This window comes from Balaenoptera acutorostrata, chromosome 10 (assembly GCF_949987535.1).
Source record: "Balaenoptera acutorostrata chromosome 10, mBalAcu1.1, whole genome shotgun sequence".
Taxonomy (NCBI): domain Eukaryota; kingdom Metazoa; phylum Chordata; class Mammalia; order Artiodactyla; family Balaenopteridae; genus Balaenoptera; species Balaenoptera acutorostrata.
The window spans coordinates 27,881,086-27,901,418 of NC_080073.1; the positions used below are offsets into that span (position 1 = coordinate 27,881,086).

At 40.9% G+C, this 20,333-nt stretch overlaps 1 protein-coding gene across 3 annotated transcripts in view; it reads right to left on the bottom strand.

Annotated features, from left to right (window-relative positions):
* The window catches only part of PTPRG (protein tyrosine phosphatase receptor type G), a 731,557-nt gene that overhangs the window by 21,836 nt on the left and 689,388 nt on the right, over positions 1-20,333 (bottom strand). For all 3 annotated transcript variants that reach the window (XM_007192374.3, XM_007192373.3, XM_007192375.3), the window contains 10 exons: positions 16,388-16,484; positions 11,170-11,252; positions 10,846-10,980; positions 9,678-9,812; positions 7,536-7,708; positions 5,838-5,973; positions 5,111-5,257; positions 3,109-3,202; positions 2,127-2,203; positions 1,517-1,645 (listed from right to left, as the gene is read on the bottom strand). In XM_007192374.3, the coding sequence (XP_007192436.2) occupies positions 1,517-1,645; positions 2,127-2,203; positions 3,109-3,202; positions 5,111-5,257; positions 5,838-5,973; positions 7,536-7,708; positions 9,678-9,812; positions 10,846-10,980; positions 11,170-11,252; positions 16,388-16,484 (1,206 nt within the window). The remainder of the gene's footprint in view (positions 1-1,516; positions 1,646-2,126; positions 2,204-3,108; positions 3,203-5,110; positions 5,258-5,837; positions 5,974-7,535; positions 7,709-9,677; positions 9,813-10,845; positions 10,981-11,169; positions 11,253-16,387; positions 16,485-20,333) is intronic.

A 20,333-nucleotide genomic window follows, 5' to 3' on the forward strand; every position in this document is an offset into this window, starting at 1 on the left:
CATACAAATGAGCTCTTGGGTATAGTGACTGTCCTCTGTTAAGTGAGGGTAACAAAACACTGACTCATCCAACAAATGCACGTTTTAACAACCCTAAGTGCCTCCAATTTCCATATGCCGAACAGAGTAGACCCCTATTGCCAGCTAATTTGAAAATTTACACTCCAGTTTTTAGCTTAAGATTCTCAACTTTGTTGCCATTCTATCACACAGAAGCAGTCTTGGTATTCCGAAGCTGGAGCAGAAAGCGACAAAGTGAAGTTCCTACTGACTGGGCACACAGTCAAATGCATGTCATCAAGACTAGGGGTTCACTCACATGCTGTTCTTTCTTGATTAAAAAACTCACTACTCTGACACTCACGGAGGCAGATCGTTTTTGTTTTTGTTTTTACTTTGTGCGCTTACAAGTACTCATAGTAACTTCCGAAGATGCAACTATTTCGAAACTTAAGAATGCAATGAGAGCTCAGCAGAAATAGTTACACTTATTTTCATAAGCGTGCTCACCCTTCTCCTCTAGGGTCTAGAGACCTCAATAGGGAAGGAGTAAAGGGAGAAGAAAGAGGTAGTAGCTTAGTCAAGGTCTTAAAAAGCACCATCAAGTCCGAACAAAGAAGCCTTTCCTAATCTCCCCCCCTGTAATAGATCGGGCTTGCCTATGGACTGGGGGAAAATTAACGATACATTATTAGTACTTTTGATACCGTTTTTTTTTGCTAGGAAACATTTCTATGATGCGGCGGCGTTGGACATATACAATAGCAAAATGAGACAGGTGACTCAAGTTCCAATCCTGGCTCCCATGATTCGTATATGCCCTTGGGCAAGTTACTTCCCTCAGTTTTCTCAGCTACTAAAGGAGATGCTGAGAGTACCTGTGTCATCGAGTTGTAGAAAGGATTAAAGGAGTTAATACACGTAAAAATATAATCAATGAATGTTAACTACTGTTATTGTTCATTTATTTTTCAACAGTGACATACAGCAACTAAGAGGTCGGCTTAAAGTCATGCATTAGTGAGGTTAGAAAAAGGACCTTCTTCAAAACCTTCTGGCCTTCCCTGGTAGCTCAGTGGTTAAGAATCCGCCTGCCAATGCAGGGGACATGGGTTCGAGCCCTGCTCCGGGAAGATCCCACATGCCGCGGAGCAACTAAGCCCGCGCGCCTAGAGCCCGTGCTTCGCGACGAGAAGCCACCGCAGTGAAAAGCCTGCGCGCAGCAACAAAGACCCAACGCAGCCAAAATAAATAAATAAAAACCTTCTCCCACACTGCCATGTACAGTACAACTGAGGGGTGATTGATATATCACCAGCATTAGGGATCAGTGCTGATCCTATTGGAACTGATAGGGTCAGGAATGGTGAGACTAGGAAAGGCACCTGTGCAGACATACACGATGAGAAGTCTGAATTCCCTCCCTAGCATGTACAGACACTGTAGCCCTGTGACAAGGTAATTTATGCTATGGCCTCCCGGGCTCATTAATATATAGCAGATGTGCTTTACTTACCAAGCTCTGGTTGTCTGGCAGCATGACAATGATCTGTGCGTTATGATCCCAAATCATTCGCCAGAAATCTTTCGTAGTATGTGGCAGAGGATGCTGGGTTATGATAAATTCATTGCTCCTGTAATAGCCCTTCAGTTAGGAAGACGAAGAACCAGTGATTATGAGTGTTTAACTCTGCAGCAGTAAAATATATTCATGAAATAAGACCAGCACTGTTTTGACCTCACGAAAATAATCAAAAGAGGCATTCAGTGCATTTGGCTAATTTTTAGATGTACTTCTCCTAACACGTATAGACAGTTTTCTCTCCACATCCGATGCACTTCTAGTTCCCCCTGCTGTTTTTACTTGACAGCAATTTCAACATTTATTCCAAGACTAGATGGGTGAAATTCACAAAAAGATTAATTCCTTAACAAGCATTTTTGTTAACTTAAGCAATTTTTGTGTCCTCACTGGTTAGGTATCCTTGGTTAGAGGTTTCCAGATATAGAAATCTCTATAATTTTGATGTGTATGACTTGAAAAATGAAAGTCACATAGGTGGTATCTGCTGTTTAGCACCTTTCAGTTTAATTGACTTTATTTATAATTAACTGTTGACTCTTACCATGATATAAGAAGCATTAATGTAGTCTGTTCCTTTCATTCCCGGCAACGGTGCAAGGCCCACTCGAGCACGCTCAGCTATGACATGGAAAAAACGAAAACACCACATTTGCCTCATTACCCCTCACCACCAACAGCACTTTCTGAGAGTTACTTGGTGAGTAACAGAGCTCTTTGGCTCCCCTTTCTTTTTAAGACTTACCTATATTTTTAAACAAGCTAGAGCATTATCAGCTAAGGAAGAATGTAAAATGAAATTCTGCTGCATGTGCCCAGCAGGACCCAGACGTTATAGGAATAACACTTGACTGTGGGAGAGGCTTTCCCAGCAGATCGCTAAGAGGATACTCTGTGTGGAGACGACACAGGGTTTCAGGTCACTCCTGACCCTGGTTTGATATTCCTACAATTATACCAACGTATTGTATTTTGCTCTTTTGCCATCCCCTTACTCCCTATCTTTTTCTTCGGGAAGGGCTTAGAAAATATTGGCCTCTTTCAGTAGAGAGAATCTCTCCACTGATCACCCATGCCTGTGTCTACAGTGTACTACACACAGTATCCACTGCTGTGTCCCAAGTTATTTATGCAGTGGTCACCACCTACCAACAGTGCCTTAGTCTCAATAGCCAGAATAATTCAGTAATGTAGTTCCAGCTGTGCAGATTAATCCAGGACTTTCTGTTTTAAGAGAGCATTAATGCCACAGTGATAATGACTTGACTGTTTTTTTTTTTAAAGGTAAGACATGGTAGAAATAATCTAACTCTTGAATTTCGAGTAGAACTGAAGCCAGCTTTCATGTCACATAGACGCGGCAACTTGCTGGCGCCGACACCCACCCCTCCCGTTTTGATCAAACTGCTTCAGTTGTCCTCAGCATAACTTTTCCCCTTGGTAGTGGCTGCCTCTTTACCTAACAAACACGCAAAATCCAAAGAAAAAACGAACACAGGCAAGTCGAACTGATTTTAAGAGCTTACAGGGCACGACTGAAGAGTTTCTGTTCTTTTCTTTGTTACACTCTTTCTGAGCACTGAAGCATTCCACGTATTTTGCGTTACACTGTGTGACCAGCTGAAAGAAAAGCAACATTTTAGCCTTCATTCAAAGGATTATAATTGTGCCTGTGTTAACTAACTTATTGTGGTAATCATTTCTCAGTATATACATAACTATCAAATCATTACGTTGTAGACCCTAAACTTAGAATCCTTTGACCTACATGCAGCGTTGTCTATCTCAGTCAAGTGGGGAAAGACAACAAAACAAAAACAAAGGTATAATTGATAGCATCTGTTTGATGATCTGGCACAAATAACTATAATCAGATTACTCATGCATTTTAAACATTTTTGTATCCCAAAGGACACTCTTTTGTGTTTCAAGAGTGGTAGTTTTTTCAGCTGTCTTAGTTGTTTGCATGCTTGTTTTATTTACTATTAGGCCTTAGGTTTCTTGACGACAGGCACTATGTAAGCAGCATTTGTTGAATTAACGTGGGTTTCTCTGTTGATGATGTCACTGATTCCTCACAGCCACATGAGACAGAGGTGGCGCTATACTAGCAAAGACGGCTTCGTGGTAATAAGAGCTAATCATGTTTCTTGAAGGTAAAGGATCTCAGGTAAAGTTCTCAGTAAATGTCTGTTAAACTGAACTGACATTGTTCTAAGGCTGTTATAAATAATTAGCCCAGTAGTTTGGTTATTCTTCCTGTGTATATAGCTTGGTTGAATCATTCTGTCAATCTTTTTTTGGGGGGGGGGGTGGGGAGGGGTCCATCCTAACAGAGTATATGGGAACGGTCTCCTTCTCTACATGGAGATGGATGTAGTTTAAGTTTCTATTTGTTTTTTATTTCTATTTAAGTTCTAACATGGTTAATGCCTGTAAAGGAACAAATGACCTGGTTTCCTTTGATGAATTTTTAAAACAGTGTATAAACAAATGTTGCAGACACAGAAAAGGCAGAATTTAATTAAGAATTATTGGTACTTAATTTTTTTAAGAATTCATTTTAAACATTCAAAATGAGACACTATGTCCTCACTATTCATTACCTCAAATGGTTTGCAGAGTAGTAAGGATGTTACAAAAGGAGACCTAGAAATTTAAAATTGTTATAACTAACTGAACTTGGTGAAATTGATCTATTTTTCATTTCATATCACTTGTTATCATTTGCTTGACAGTCTCATTTCTTGAGCTGAGACTCGAAGGTTTCAGTGTCTATGGAAAGTTTTACCATGAAAACTAAAACTGCAGAGATTCATCTCATTCTTTCCATCTTGACACAAAATGAGAAATTACATATAGAACAATGTGCAAAAAAGCCTGGTTTTTTAAAGTCTAATGAGAGACTACGAAATAGGAAAGCACTTAGTACTTTGAGATGACTGAGCTTTCTGATCTTACTTAAATAGTTCTTATAGTCTCTTTTTTCACTTTTATTTCACTCAATTCCATATAAGCCTTCACTGTCTTTACACCCCATGCCCCTATCAAATAAAAAGAATAACCATTTAGGAAAAGTTAACTAAAGTTTCTTTAGTATTCCATAGTAACTAGATCTTTTCTAGTTTCTAAATTATCTGCTAGGATACTCATTCAAAGAGCTTTGCTTTTAAGATAACGCCAACAAATAGCCGTTCTTCATCAGCGTAAGAGAGATTCGTTCAGAAAAAAATACAGAGGATATTTTTTGGACTGGAACGACTGACAGAGTACTATGTCATTGTGGCCAGGGGCAAATGTTAAAGTCGTAAACTGCGCAGAAGAAAATACAGCACGGCACTGTCTACTTGGATACCAACAATTCATACGTAAGTCGAAACTTGATCTTCCCATGGATTACATCCGAGGAGTACAAACAGCAATCCATTTCAGTCTAGACATTCATGCAAAAAAGACATGACCTTCCAAACGCAAGGCATTTCTTTACCTCCTTGCTGCTTTGCCAAAGAAACGTATTCAAAGCACTACCTTGAACTGTTTTTCCAGTCGTGTCTTTCCTCCTGCTCCTGGTATGAGGATACTGTTAACGTAGCTATGTAGCTGACTGGAAGATACTTCAGTCTCCTTTCCGAGAATGGCTTCCAACAAGGCATCATGGATGAAAATGTACTGCTCCTAAAAGGCACACGACATGGTGGTCGCTGAGGAGACCTGGGACGGGCCAGCCGCCTCTGTCCCCTGCGTGAAATCTACCTTAGGTGAACTCTTCCCCTAGCAGTGACCCCCCCCCCCCCAGGGAATTCCCTCATGCATTTACAGCCAGGGCGTCGGCTCCAGTCAATACTTCCTTCCTTCCTTGTCTACCAGAAGGTATTTTAGGGTAGGGACTGTGTTGCGTTTAGTTCTGTATTCCACACCACGCCCCAAACAAAGCAGTGGGAAAACGTGTGTTCAGTGAAGGGCTTCAGAACCATTCTCGCGTATATATCTCTCAGGCTAAAAAACAAGGTTTAACCGCCCCCAGCATGGAGTACACAGCACAAGAGAAAACTGTATCTGCTTCATTTTAAGATCCACACAGAAATGGACGACTGTGAGCCAAAGAACGGTATCCCGGTTAGGACATCTTCCAACACAAACCTGTAAATTCCTTCCAGCCTCAAGAGAATGCATACGTCTCCTCACTATCAGTCATTCAACTTTCCGTTCAAGCGTGCGCTGGAATCACATGAGAACCCCAGCAGCCCTTCCTCACCTCAGTCTGGACGAGGTAGTTGCGCTGTGTCCTGATATGCTTCAGGAATCCCAGGACATTGACTGTGCTTTTGTCTTTGATCTGTTGCAGCATGCTGTCGATCACAATGTAGGTGCCCGTCCTGCCCACGCCAGCACTGGGAGAAAGGCAGACACTCAACTAGTACACCTGCTGCTCTACCAGGTCATGAACCATGGATTACAAAAATTATCATCTGAGTCTCCAGCGTGCTGAGAAATAACCTACGTCAACTACACTAGGTTCTCTCAACAAGAGGGTTATGATATACGGATAGCATCCAGAAACCTCAGTAGGATCCTTCCTCCCTCATGAGTCTTGATGGGGAGGGAAGACTGCCCTTCTACCATACCTAAAAATATAAAATTAAATATAAACAAATAAAAATATATAGAGTTACATATTTGCTTTCTCAGCCTTGCCTGCAGCTCAAGCAAAGGGTTTAACTCTGATGCCAGGGACCACAAGGTGTCTCTCCTGGCAGTAGCCATCTCCGCACCAGAACCACCCCTGCTGAGGCATTGCCCGGTTCTCCCGCTCCCCCAGGGATTCTGGGAGAATGCACTATCCTTTCAATAAACCCCCTTTCTGCACCACTCCCCCCCAGGGTGCTCAGTACTGGCAAGTTCCTATTTAAAGGGCTACTTTCCTTTAGTAATCCAGGGGTAGGAGAATAAGAGCCCCTCTGGAAAAGCTGGCCTCTTTTATTCCCGTTTCCTGATTGATTGTTATTTAAGCAAAACAACACAACCCAACCCAGGGAGACCCGAGTTCTGTCGTATTGAACCACAGGCTTCTTTTGGCAGAAACCTGCCGCCTCAGGTTCCCCATCTCACACAGTTTTGTTGATGATACCCAAGTGCTTTGATTGATAGACCTTCACCTCTATTTTAGTGATTCTAAGTGGGTGAGCAAAAATGTAGAGTCCTCATGGGACTTTAAACAGAAGATGGGTTCCGACGTCTGCAAAGGACCTGCTCTGTGGGAGCATCTTATGAGAAGAGCCCCAGAGAAATGCTGAGAAAAGGCTGGGCAGCTATGTAACATACATCACAGAATCAGCAACATCTATTTGAATACCAAAGTGAAAAAAGCCCAGCAATCCAAATGAAACACAATAAAAGCATTTTTATAACAATCAGCTAAGGTTGTTTAAGGTAGTTAGTTAAGATGGGAAAACAGGCTTTATCTGTGCTTTAAAAAAGGTATTTTATATAGCACGCATAAGCTGAAAGCCTTTCACACATAAACTAAATATTATCATTTGGAGGAACCCTACAGAAAAGCCATGTTCAAAAACTCTAAATCTCTAGTGTGGAAAGTTCTAAACTTGTGTGTAAGGTTTCTATATATTAGGAGCTGCCAACAATTTCCCTATAAACACTGGGGATTTTATCAGTAATAAGGTGTTATAAAAACTGGAGACTCATCCTCTAAGAGCAGATTTTGTTTTAACCTCAGACGCAGCAGATGGTTTCTTAATGTGAGGGGACTACAGTGACTTTCCATAACCCTAACAGGTCTCATTGGTCCCAGTTTTCAGCGTAAGACTCCGTTTCTAAATCAAACAAAGCAGCAGCAGGGCCACAGTGGTCCAAGTTCACACAGCCCACACCCGCTGCTCTGCCCAATTCAAATGCTGAATCCCAGGCAGAAGAAAGGGGATGCCGTCGGCCTCACCTGCAGTGCACCAACACAGGGCCCATTTCTGGAGTCCGGGCTGCTGAGGACCTCCTCACGAAGGTCAGGACCGGGAGGGCATACTCGGGAACTCCCATGTCGGGCCACTGCGTGTAGTGGTACTGGATCACTACCCGTTCATTCTGACGCCCCTTGGGATTTCCCTTCTGACCCTAAGAGAAGGGTGAGGAAAGATGTCTTTAAGCTGAGAGTGGGCATTCTGATAAAAATCACATAAGGATGTCAGCAAACCTGACCTCTGTTCCCATTCGCCTTAACTGCCGTTCCTGGGGTTGGTTATTTCCTCTCTGTGGCCCTCTCATGCCCAAAATGGAGACATGACCTGGGTGCATGAGACGGATCAGACATCTCTTGGAAGAGAAAATGGGTTAAGACTGTACCAAGAATGAATGTTTAATATCGGTTTTCTGGATCTGGACCGATCCAAGCACTTTGTAATTTGCCTACAAGGCCTCCATTTCCTGACTTCCTGCCCCAACTCATCTGACTGTGGGCCGGGACTCACATTCTTTCTCCGCTGTCCGGGTTGGACCTTTAGGAGCCGGAGTGCTCGTGCTGTACACTCTCCAGGAAGTGTGGGGAGGATCCTAAGTGACAAGTGGTTCTAAATCTCTAGAGTCAAAGGCAACAATCAATTTATCTGTCACTTTCATAAAGGAAAACTACTCTGAAAAATTCATTTAAGTGGCTGCACTTTTTACACTTGAACCACTTTGGATGAAAAATTTCCCCCAATAGATCACTTGCTGTGATTTTTTTTTTTTTAATTACCAATACCTCTAAAATAAAAAATTTTTTTTTTGATGATACAGGGTCATTAATCCATTGACACTGAACCTTGTAGGGTGTCTGGCCCTGTGCTATAAGGCCTTTGGATATCTTTGATTTCTTAATTCTTCTGTTACCTCTCATTTTCCTATTTCTTCCTCATTTGCAGTTACTACGGTCAGTGTGCAAAACACCTAACATTCCTATTTGACTTCCTCCTCTGGCTTAAGCTGTTTCTAAAATAAGAGTAAGTGGGCCGTGTTTAAATAACCTGAGGTGCTTCCGTGAGTAATGGACACTGTACTTCATGAGTATAAACTGGTTATTGGTTAGCTTGAGCCAGTTAACAGCTCTATTACAGAGAACACAGATAAAAACAGTGCAGCTGATTTTTATATACTTCTGCTATTCTTGGAAAAAAACTATACACAGAAAGGACTGTTAACCTTGGGTCACAAATGGGCTTCAGAGCCACTGACAGTGCATATAAAAATCTCGGTAAATGTGAGTTCTTCAGGGGCAAGAGGGAGACAGTTTTATCACATTCTCAAAGATGTCCAAGACTAAAAAAATAAATTAGGAACCACTGCTACAAACAACTCCCATACCTAAACCTCTGTAGAGTACTACTTCACATTTTCCTAAGGAGCATCTGTCTTGAGTTCATAGTACTGCTACAGTGATCTATGAGTCTCGATGGGACAGTGGATTTTCAACAAGAGAAATTGAGATAACCTGAAAGCACCATTTCCACAAGGTGTAATTCTCAGGATGGTAACAGTTCTACTACAGAGAAGGGTTTTATTGTTAAGTCACATTAGGAAACACGACAGTTATATTGGTTTCTTAACTCTAGCACTCTGGGTACTTGTGTTCCTTGTAAATTTCTAAGGGGGAATACATACTCCGTGGCATTCATTTTCCATACTTACTGAAGCACAGAATTTGATTTTTGCAAGCATCTTGCAGGGCTAGTATCCCTTGGGACACACTTTGGGAAACAATGCTTTAAAGCTGTCAGAAAATTGGAATTAAAAAGCTGAATCACCAAACAAACATGCTGCCATATTTGCTGGTTACCAAAACCTCAGAGGACCTTTTTTTTCCCCCCAAATGAAGCCTCCTTCATGAAGAGATTAAAGAACTCAATCAGGCCAGTTAAATTCTATTATGTGCTTTGCCAGTATCTTTCACACCATACACTGATGTCAATCAAAAGAGTTGTGAAAAAAATGTTTCAAAAATACTTTTTTAAAAACCAAGTTGGTTATGAGAGTTGGCCTTAGTCGCACAGTAATTTTCATACTAGTTTAAAAAGAGATGCCCTGGCAGCCCACCCAACTCCTTCAATACCTTTTTCACTTTTGTATTTCGGACTGAAAAACGACGAACAGTATAGCAGGCGTGTACTTTTGTGCTCTTCAGTGTGACAATAATGTTTCCATACTCCTCACTGTTCTCTGTGGGCCAATACTGATCACATTTTCGCTGCAAAAAAGAAAAAAGCTGTAAATTATAACTGCAACTGATGCACAATTCCAATGTTGATAATGTGGTTTCAAATGACGGTGTTGAGACACAGGCCATATTACCACGTGGTTGACTAAAAAAGGAATGCATGGGCTGAAGTCCCTGCAGGCAGATGTGACCTCTGAAGAGGTTAATCTTGGGACACGTTTGGGCAAGATCATTTGAGAAATGGGCCTAGTATTCGTGATCATCCTTCAACACATGATGTACTTTAAAAGAAGGTCTAAGAAAAATCCTGTACATTTGACCTCTACGAAATGTGAGTAGGATATGTTATCAAGGGAGTTTAAGTATCATTTTGGGAGGCTGGCCTGCATTCACAGTCAACACAAAGTCTCTTGTAACTGTGAGAGCCTTTGTGTTAAAAACTGGATCACCAAAGGCAAAACAGGGATTCCACCATCCAAGTGAAGCAGTAGTGATTCTGAGTTACCAACCAGAGCCTGGATCCTTATTCCAGCTTAAATTCACGTCTAATGTAAGCTCATAACCCAATAAAGTTAACATATGAATCATCATCTTAAAAAAAGGTTCTCTTAAGTCATGGTCAAGGTGTTTAAGCAGTCTTTACTCCCCCCAGTGTGAACTATTAGTAGTTCCTTGACTAAACTGTTTCTTCCAACGTCCCTGCTTTTGTTCTTTCTCTCCCAGATACTTAGAACGTCCCTCCTTCTCTTTTCTAGCCTGTGTAACTCTTCCTCCTCCTCTTTCACTGTTCAAATCTCACCTCAAATATTAACTAACTCTTTAAAAAAAATCTCTGTACTGGAGGATGCATTCCTGTGCTTTGCAGCACCCCCCTAATTAATACCCTATTCACCTCGATCATCATGTTTAATCCACTCTGGTAAGTGCCTAGCTCACTTTCCTGGCAGGGAGGACACTTCTCATTTCTCTAACTCTTTCGGCCTTGCCAAGTTTCTACCCTACAGCGGTACCCCACAAATATTTTTTTGAATGAAGGTACACGATTAAGCCAACAAGTTCTTACTCTTCCTTTTTCCACAAGGTTCGTAATCATGACAATGATTCCAGTGTTTTGTTCCCAAATCATCCTCCAGAAATCTTCAAACGTAGACTTTAACGGTCCCTGGGTGGCGATGTAGGCTTTCGCTTTGTTGTAACCCTTCAAAGATGACACAGCACAAGGTAAGATGAAAGCAGTATCACAGACCAGTTAATAATTCAAGTGCCTTCCGTATTGAGTAGGCTGTGCTTCTCGTGTGAGCTCTGTGCGGTATGAAAACACATTCAACAGTCTCTGCAGCACTCTTCATTTATCAGAAACAGGTTTATAAAAACATTTCTGACTTACATCGACATAGTTTGCATTAATGTAGTCGCTGTGCTTAGAGTCTTTTCCTGGTAAAGGTCTTAACTTCACCCTACTGTGATCATCTACAGAGGATAAGAAAAAAAAAGCAAAAACAAAATGTATAATTCAAAAACTAGCAGCATTCTAAAGCACAAAACAAGGCAAAGAGGCAACATGGCATCTCCCAGAGTGGCCCGAGAAACCTTCTGGCAGAAGAACAACTAAAAATTCAAAGCTACAGCATTCAAACCCATCTCCAAAACCATAGGGACACTCCTACCTCATACTCTGACCTGTGAGTGCTAATATGCAAGAAATGCAAATTGTGGTCCTTATTAGTTCATGTAAAACAATTCAAGTTGCAACCCTCCCAGATTTCCTCGTCCTATATTTTAAAACCAGTTTCCAAGGCCTTTGATTACTCATGCCCCACCCCCTCCCCATTGATACAAATATAAAAAGGTGATTTTATTAGATCAAGTCCAGAACGTCTATTTTCCGGAGGTGCCATTGCTAAATTCAGTTGGACTCCCCATCACCCCAGAGTAATTGAGGGAGCCAGAGCTGGCTTCTAAGAGTAATCTCTTCACAGGAATCTGAAGTCCATGATCAGATTTAAGATCCACTTAACCTTCCCCTACGAACAAAAGGTGAGTGGTGATATGTGCCTCTGGTTGCCCAACAGAATGAGCTTGTATTTATAGGATAACAAACAAAAGAAAGCTGAGGTCATACTTTTATTTTTCCCTAGCTAGAAAGAGAATGGGCAAAAGCCCGATTTCCATTTCTATTTATAATCATGATCGTAAAAGGCTAGTTCAAAAAGAAGTCCAATGAGTGGATTAGCCTAGACATTACTGACCCCAGACTATATATCAAGCACTTCTGGAAAGCCCTCCACATTCTTGAAACTGTGAATTGCTTTTGTTGTGCTGACAAACTCTCAGACTGCAATGAATCTGAACAGGGGCTGCCTGATATAAATGGGCCCCAACTGAAAATACTCTCCTAGGGCATCTGGATCCTATGCCTTAGGAGCATTATATTGTTACTTGTCAGACTGACAAAGAGGAAACACATGCTCCTCAAGTTGCACAATTCATATTTCATCAAAAAGGTAACAGACTAGCTAAAAAGATCAATACTGGCGGTGGCATCCACGTGGGCCTTGAAAGCTGTGATGGCTCCATGAGAGAAGGCTCTTCCTGTATTGTGTTCCAGCCACATTCATGGACTAATTTTACTTGTTCCATAACATTTCTATGCTACTCCTTGCTATATATAGGCATTAATATAGGGATAGACCAAGGTGCCGGGTTATGTGCCCAGAGTCTGACCAAATGGCCAAGAGAGCACCAAAACCCAGCTCTCTGAACTCATGAAAATAAAACCACATCTAATTTGAATTTGTGAAAGTAAAACCTCAAATGAACTTGTGAAAGTAAAACATGTCTAACAAGAACTGGTGGTTTTGTGACAAAACACGATGACCCTTGGGCACATCACACAGAAGTCGCCTTGATTTCCTCCCTCTTCTCTGCCACATACTTTTAGCTAAGGCAGTGAGCTCACTAGAAGTAGAGGTTGCTGTGGTGGAGAGTGATGTGTGTGGACATATGCAAGGCATATATACACGTGTATATTTCTGCCTGACTTATATGGTTAGAAATGAGGTCTATAAATATGGACAAGTCCTCACAATCTCAGGAAGGTGAGCCTTGACTGGCTTGGCCAACAAATACTGCCAGAGTCAATCTATCCAAAGACTGGCAAGAAAAGAAAAGTTTTACTCTTCTTTCTTGTTCTCTTCTTTTCCTTCTCCTCATTCTCTCAGGTAACTGAAACAAATACTCTTATTCAAAAATGACTTTTGGTTCTTTTAAAATGTTTTCTAGAAGACGTAAAACTACATTCACAGATGACATGATCCTGTATATAGAAACCCTAAGGTCATATATGACAACACACACAGCTAACATTATACTCAATGGTGAAAAGCTGAAAGCTTTTCCTCTAAGAATGGGAACAAGATAAGGATGTCCACTCTTGCCATTTTTATTTATCGTGGTATTGGAAGTCCTAGCCAGTGCAGTTAGGCAAGAAAGAGAAATAAAAAGCATCCAAATTAGAAAGGAAGAAGTAAAACTGGCACTATCTGCAGATGACCTGACATTATATATAGAAAATCCTAAAGACTCCATCAAAAAACTGTTAGAACTAATAAATGAATTCAGTAAAGATGCAGGATACAAAATCAGTACACAAAAATCGATTGAATTTCTATATAGTAATAATGAACTATCAGAAAGAGAAATTGAGAAAACAATCCCATTTACAATTGCATCAAAAAGAACAAAACACCTAGGAATAAACTTAACCAAGGAGGTGAAAGACCTGTGTATTGAAAACTCTAAGACATTAATAAAAGAAACTGAAGAAGACACAAATAAATGGAAAGATAGTCCATGCTCATGGATTGGAAGAATTAATATTGTTAACATGTCCATACTACTACCCAAAGCAATCTACAGATTCAATGCAATACCTATCAAAATTCCAATGGCATTTTTCACATAAATAGAACAAACTATCCTAAAATGTGTGTGGAACCATAAAAGACCTCAAATAGCCAAAGCCATCTTGAGAAAGAAGGACAAAGCTGGAGGCATCACACCCCCGACTTCAAATTATATTACAAAGCTATAGTAATTAAAACAGTATGGTACTGGCATAAAAACAGACACACAGATCAATGGAACAGAGTAGACAGCCCATAAATAAACCCACACATATATGGTCCATTGGTTTATGACAAAAGGGCCAGGAATATACAATGGGGAAAGGACAATCTCTTCAATAAATAGTGTTGGGAAAAGTGGACAGCCATGCAGAAGAATGAACCTGGACCCCTACCTCACACCATATACACAAATTAACTCAAATGGGTCAAAGACGTAAATGTAAGAGCTAAGACGAAAAAACTGTGACAGGTGTAAATATTCACGATCTTGGATTAGGCACTGGTTCGTTGGATGTGAGAACAAGACCACAGGCAACCAAAGAAAAATACACTGAATTTCACCAAAATTTTAAAAATCTGTACTTCAAAGGATATCATCAAGAAAGTGAAAAGACAATGCACAGAACAGAAGAAAATATTTGCAAACTATATATCTGATAAGGGATTTGTATCTAGAATCTATAAAGAACTCAACAATAGAAAGACAAGTAATCCAATTAAAAAATGGGCAAAGGATCTGAACAGACATTTCTCCAAAGAACATATACAGGTGGCCAATAAATACATGAATAGATGTTCAACATCACTGATCATTAGGGAAATGCAAATCAAAACTACCCTGAGATACGACTTCACGCTCATTAGGATGGATATTATCAAAAAAACATAGTAACAAGTGTTGGCAAGGATGTGGAAACGTTGGAACCTGCATATATTGCTACTGGGAATGTAAAATGGTATAGCCACTTCGGTAAACAGTTGGGAAGTTCTTCAAAATGTTACACATAAAGTTACCATATGACCTAGCTATTCAATTCCTAAGTATATACCCAAGAGAGTTGAAAATATATGTCTGTACAAAACCTTGTACACAAATGTTCATAGCAGCCTTCTTCGTAATAGTCAAAAAGTAGAAACAACTCAAATGTCCATCAAATGAGAAATGAATATGTGGTATATCCATAGCACAGAGTATTATTCAGCCATAAAAAGGAATGAAGTAGTGATATAAGCCACACCATGGGTATACCTTAAAAACATCATGCCAAGCAGAAGTGACACAAAAGGCCATATATTGTATGATTCCATTTATATGAAATATCCAGAATAGGCAAACACACAGAGAAAGAAAGTAGGTACGTGGTTTCTAGGGACTTTGGGAGAGGGAGGAATTGGGAGTGACTGCTCATGGGTAAGGAAGTTTCTTGTTGGGGTCCTGAAAATGTTCTAAAATTAGATGGTGGTGATGGTTGTACAACTCTGTGCCGATAATAAAAACCACTGAAATTCACTTTAAATTCAAATTAATGTTAAAATGGGTGAATTTTATATGGTATGTGAATTACATCTCAGTAAAGTATTATTTAAAAGAACTATCTATAGTAGCGTGCAGATTTAAGTGGTCCGATTTAAATGCGCTATTACATAAAATTGCAAGTACTGTGTTCTTTACCATAGTGTATGTTAACCATAAACATCTGTGCCCCTGCCCTTAATACAGAAGTGTATATTTTCAGCCAGTGACCCAAGCCACAATGTCTACAAAAAGAGGCCTTCTAGCCACAGAAGTAGCCTGTCCTCGTATTCCTTGAGGCTCTGTAAGAAGAACACTTTATTTGTTTGTGTCCTGAACTTCCAGGGTATTCTTGACCCTGGAAATGTTTTGGACAGGACTAAGCACATGGGCCACAAGGACTGGTATAAACTAATTACCTAATCTTAGAGAGACTGCTTTGAAATTCAACTTCCTTGATTCAGTTCCCAGTATTTCCATTTGTGTTAAAAGACTTGGCTCTCATTGGTTAAGAACAATGTCAAGGGCTTCCCTGGTGGCGCAGTGGTTGAGAATCTGCCTGCTAATGCAGGGGACACGGGTTCGAGCCCTGGTCTGGGAAGATCCCACATGCCACGGAGCAGCTGGGCCCGTGAGCCACAACTACTGAGCCTGCGCGTCTGGAGCCTGTGCCCCGCAGCGGGAGGGGCCGCGATAGTGAAAGGCCCGCGCACCGCGATGAAGAGCGGTCCCCGCACCGCGATGAAGAGTGGCCCCCACTTGCCGTAACCAGAGAAAGCCCTCGCACGAACCGAAGACCCAACACAGCCAAAAATAAATAAATAAATAAATAAAGTAGCTATAAAAAAATTTAAAAAGAACAATGTCAAGATAGCGACATGACATTACATTTTGGTTCCCAGCATCAGAAATGAAATCACTTCATGTAAAAACAGTAAAGCTCAGAACATTTCCTTCGATCACCTGATTATTAAGCAGAGATCTGACAGCTTCGTGAAAGACTCAGCGGGCAGAGAATGTCCCCACTTCTTCTTCCACACTGTTGAAGATGGGCTAATGAGAGGTTAACTTGCAAGTGTAATTTTCTCTTGGCATCCTGATTCTGATTGCTTGCCTTTCAGCTTATACCCAGCAGAAAGATTTCATTTCCCCGCAGTTAAGATAGTTTAAAGTTTATTACTCACATGCTAAAATGTTGATGTATCTGTTTTTGTGCTTGTTATCTGGATGATTAGAATGTTCTGCAGTGATGTTCATATCAGCTGTACAGCGCTGGACCTCCTAGAGAAGAAAACAAACATTGAGATTTCAAAGATTTTTAGACATGCTTTAGACGTTTAACAACAAGGTCGTAGAAAGAAAGGAACTATTTACATCCAAAAGCACAGAGTATTTACACACTTCCCAGCCACAGGCCACTGTTACCTCCCCAAACTCAACTTCAGAAATGATTACTGACATATTAATAACAAACGTATGAAGGATGTGAACAAAATAAAAGGATTTCATTCTTTACTAATTCATCAACTATCTACTTTATTCCAGATTTTGACCTAGGCATGGGGATTACAAAATAGTATCTCCTTTTGAATATGTCGCAGTCGGATGGCTGAGAACAACATGTAAAAGGATGATGACAGTCAAATGTGATTAGTAGAAAAGAGGCCTGAAGAAACTGATGGGAACACAGAGGAAGGCTTTAGACAGGAGATGATTCACCCGGGCCTTAAAGGATGAACAGGGATATTCCAGGCAGAAGAATAATCTCCACCATGATTTGCAATATGCTTATATTATAGTCCTTACAGCCTCGTTTTATAACCAACAGACTACAAATTGACTGTACTCAGCCCTGAAATGACACTAATAGAACTTAAACAGTTGTCATATCTGGCTCAAATATATATGGCTCTGATGCGTTATTTGTTAACTCTGAATTTATTTACGTTATCCTTCTTTAGAAAAACAGCAGTGGGAGAAGCAACTCTCCTCTCCGGTCACCTTTGCCATGGATAGAAACATCATCCATTAGCCTGATACAAGATTGCTAAAAAGCCACATTTTTCTACACTGTGTGCTTCAAACCCAAGACTGCACTGGCGCGAACTAATAAGGGAAGTCATTAGCAGTGCACAGCTGCGGCAAAGAGCAGGGACAAAGTGACACAAGATGATCAGGAGAAATGTTTTACACGTAACAGATGTAACAGAGTTTATGAGCGTGCAGACTTTTCTTCACAAAGGAGTTGCATAGCAATTATGGATGATTTCCACAGCATTTACATCACGCATAATGAAACAAGGAACTGGCTGTCTTTCATATTTGCAAAGTACTTAGGAGGAACTCACTGTGATCAAAGAACTTAACTAAGGTATAAAAACAATGGGTCACTAACTATTCAAAGAAACCATATTCATGGACACCCGATTCCTAGAGGATATATATTCAATTTTTCATAATTGTAGGCATTCCCAGTGGGAGGGAGGGAGGGAAGGAAGGAAGGAAGAAGGAAGGAAGGAAAAGAAGGAAGGAAAGGAAGGAAGGAAGGAAGGAAGCAAAGAAAAAAAAGAAGACCCACAGGCATTAATCCAACACACCTCTCTGGGGAAAGTGTGCGTTTCATGACAATTCTTTATCTTTTCTTACTTTTACTAAATGTGATAAACTCTGATACTTGCTATTCTATCTAAAGTGGTTTATAACCTACAGTTTGGCAAATGCTGGTTTAAAGGGCCTTAAGGCTGCCTTTGGCTCTTTTCTCTAAAATAGATAATAAAATGTGAGCACAATGGAATGAGTCTGATATCTTAATATCTCCAAGAACAGAAGCAACGCTAGCCGCTAGCCGTACCCAGAATATTTGCCTTTTAGAACTGCCTTGAAAGCCTGACGTGTGCTCTTCTAAATAGTTGCAGGGCCAGAAAACCTTTGAAAATGGATTTGTATTCTGGAAGACATTAGTTCAATCTGTACACAAATCCGTGAAATAAGCTGACATGCTTTGGTTTCTGGGTTTTGAAGATCATACCTTTGGCATGTACCTCTTCAGGGCTGAGCTGCTCAGATATCTTGTGCTGAGCTTTCAGCTTTTAGTACTTTAGTTTGAGATTCACTTTGTTTATTGATATTTTTTTCCCATTGTGTGGCTCTGACCACACACTATGGACTGAGGTGGGGCCTCTATTACAGTCTAATGCAATTGACCAAGCCTGCGTGGGAGCAGCTGTCTGTACTGTTTAAAGCAGCCATTCAATATGGCCAATCAAACTCTGTGTTATCTAAAACTCTTGGTCTGACCCGTTGCCTCTATTTCACTTTTCCAGTTATATGAATGACAGAAAACAAAGGATAGTCATAAATAACGTTAAATCTGATTTTATGAGAACCCAAGGGGTTTGCCTATGGCCTTCTGATTTTGTCTTGTGGATAATAATGTCATCTGTAATTCCTTGCAGTACTGCCTGACTCATTTAGATGCTGATAATATCATCTGATCCTGGAGTGGCTTTTCTCCATCAGAACTGGCATTTCAAAGTTAATGTGATTTCAATAGGTGTTAAAACCTTTTGAAGTGACACTGGCCGATAGAGTGTGTATAGTAAAGTTACCTGTTCAGCACCCTGATAAAAAGTTTAAGATTTAAGCTTGTTTGTACTTTACTGTCTCTATAACAGAGCTGGTATTCTCAAAATGAATATTCTGCGAAGGAACAGGCACACGATCACAGAAAACAGCCAACTGAGAACAAGAGATTTAAAATAAAGTATAACTTAAAAAAACGAACAAACAAAACCACTAAAAGCTGACAGACACAGAATTCTTGGGAGATGATACAGACTACATCACCTCCTGCCTGGAGTTGTGGATGTGAAAGGCTGTCCAAAGGGCACATGGTGACCTACTGTCCTCCCATTCGGTAGCTCAAATTGAAAAAAAGAAGCCAACCAGAACAGATCTAGAAATCTTTCAGATTACTCAGCTTCACAGTGAAGCAAGCTGAGAAGGAAATATTTTGGACCTGATGACCAAGTGTTAGACCGAGTGTGTATAACTTTCTTAGTGCCTGAGTTCAGGCAGCCCACAACTGTGTTCAGGGGACTGCTGTACACAAGGTTAAGTCATGACCACAGCTCAGTGCTTTGTTTAGTGTCGGACTCAGAGCTGGCCCTCGCCAGGTACTGGCCACACTCATCTTCCTACCTCTACTCTCCTCCGCTCAGGCTACAAACTGCTGCTGCCCTGATTTTCTTCAAATGCTGCTTTGACTTTGCTGTTCTCTCACTCAGACACCTCTAGAGAGACGCCAGATTCCTTAGCCAGGCTTTCAAGGTCCCATCCTATTTTCCACCCACTCCCTTCCCAATGCCACACAGTTTTAACTCTATGCCCCTTGAACAGACCGTATGACCTCCTGCTCTGTGCTTCACTGCCATTTTCCTTGCTAAGAATGCCTGTCCTTTTCTCCCCCATCCGAATCCATATGTCTTTATCTAAAATGACTGCCTTCCCCTCCAGAAAACCAACCCATCTTTGGAGAGTACATCACAGTGTCTATCATACTGCAGCTGGTCTATAAAATAGAATTATTTTTCCTGTACGATCTGTGAAATTTGGCTAACGTACGTTTTTTCTCACTCTTTATAAAAACCTCAACTTAACCAACTATGATGTTTTTCATGATAAGGGTTTAAAATGTTTTCCTGTGGGACATTTAAGACCCACACTGGCATTTTGTCACCGAGGCTCCGGAAACCTGACAGGGCCATTTTCTGCCATCCTGCAGGCAGCATTCTTTCTGCAGCTCTCCGCCTCTGTCAGGAACTCTCGGTATGTGTCATCGGCAACACGAGAACTCTGCATCTTACCTAAAGCGATTGTGGCCACTGGTCCCTTGGCACATGAGCTCAGGTGGACAAAGCTTTGTTCTCTTGATTTAAGATGAGCAACTGGCCCAAATTTAGCTCAGCTGGAGTTAATTGTAACAGACCTGATCCCCCAAAGGATCTTGTCAAGGGGTATTGGACCTCTGGCCTCATCTCCGCACTCAGCCTTTAAACCTGTGATGCTCCTGACCCCTGCCTATTAATTCTGTTGACCCACAGGGCCTTGGAGCTCCCCTGATCTTGAAAG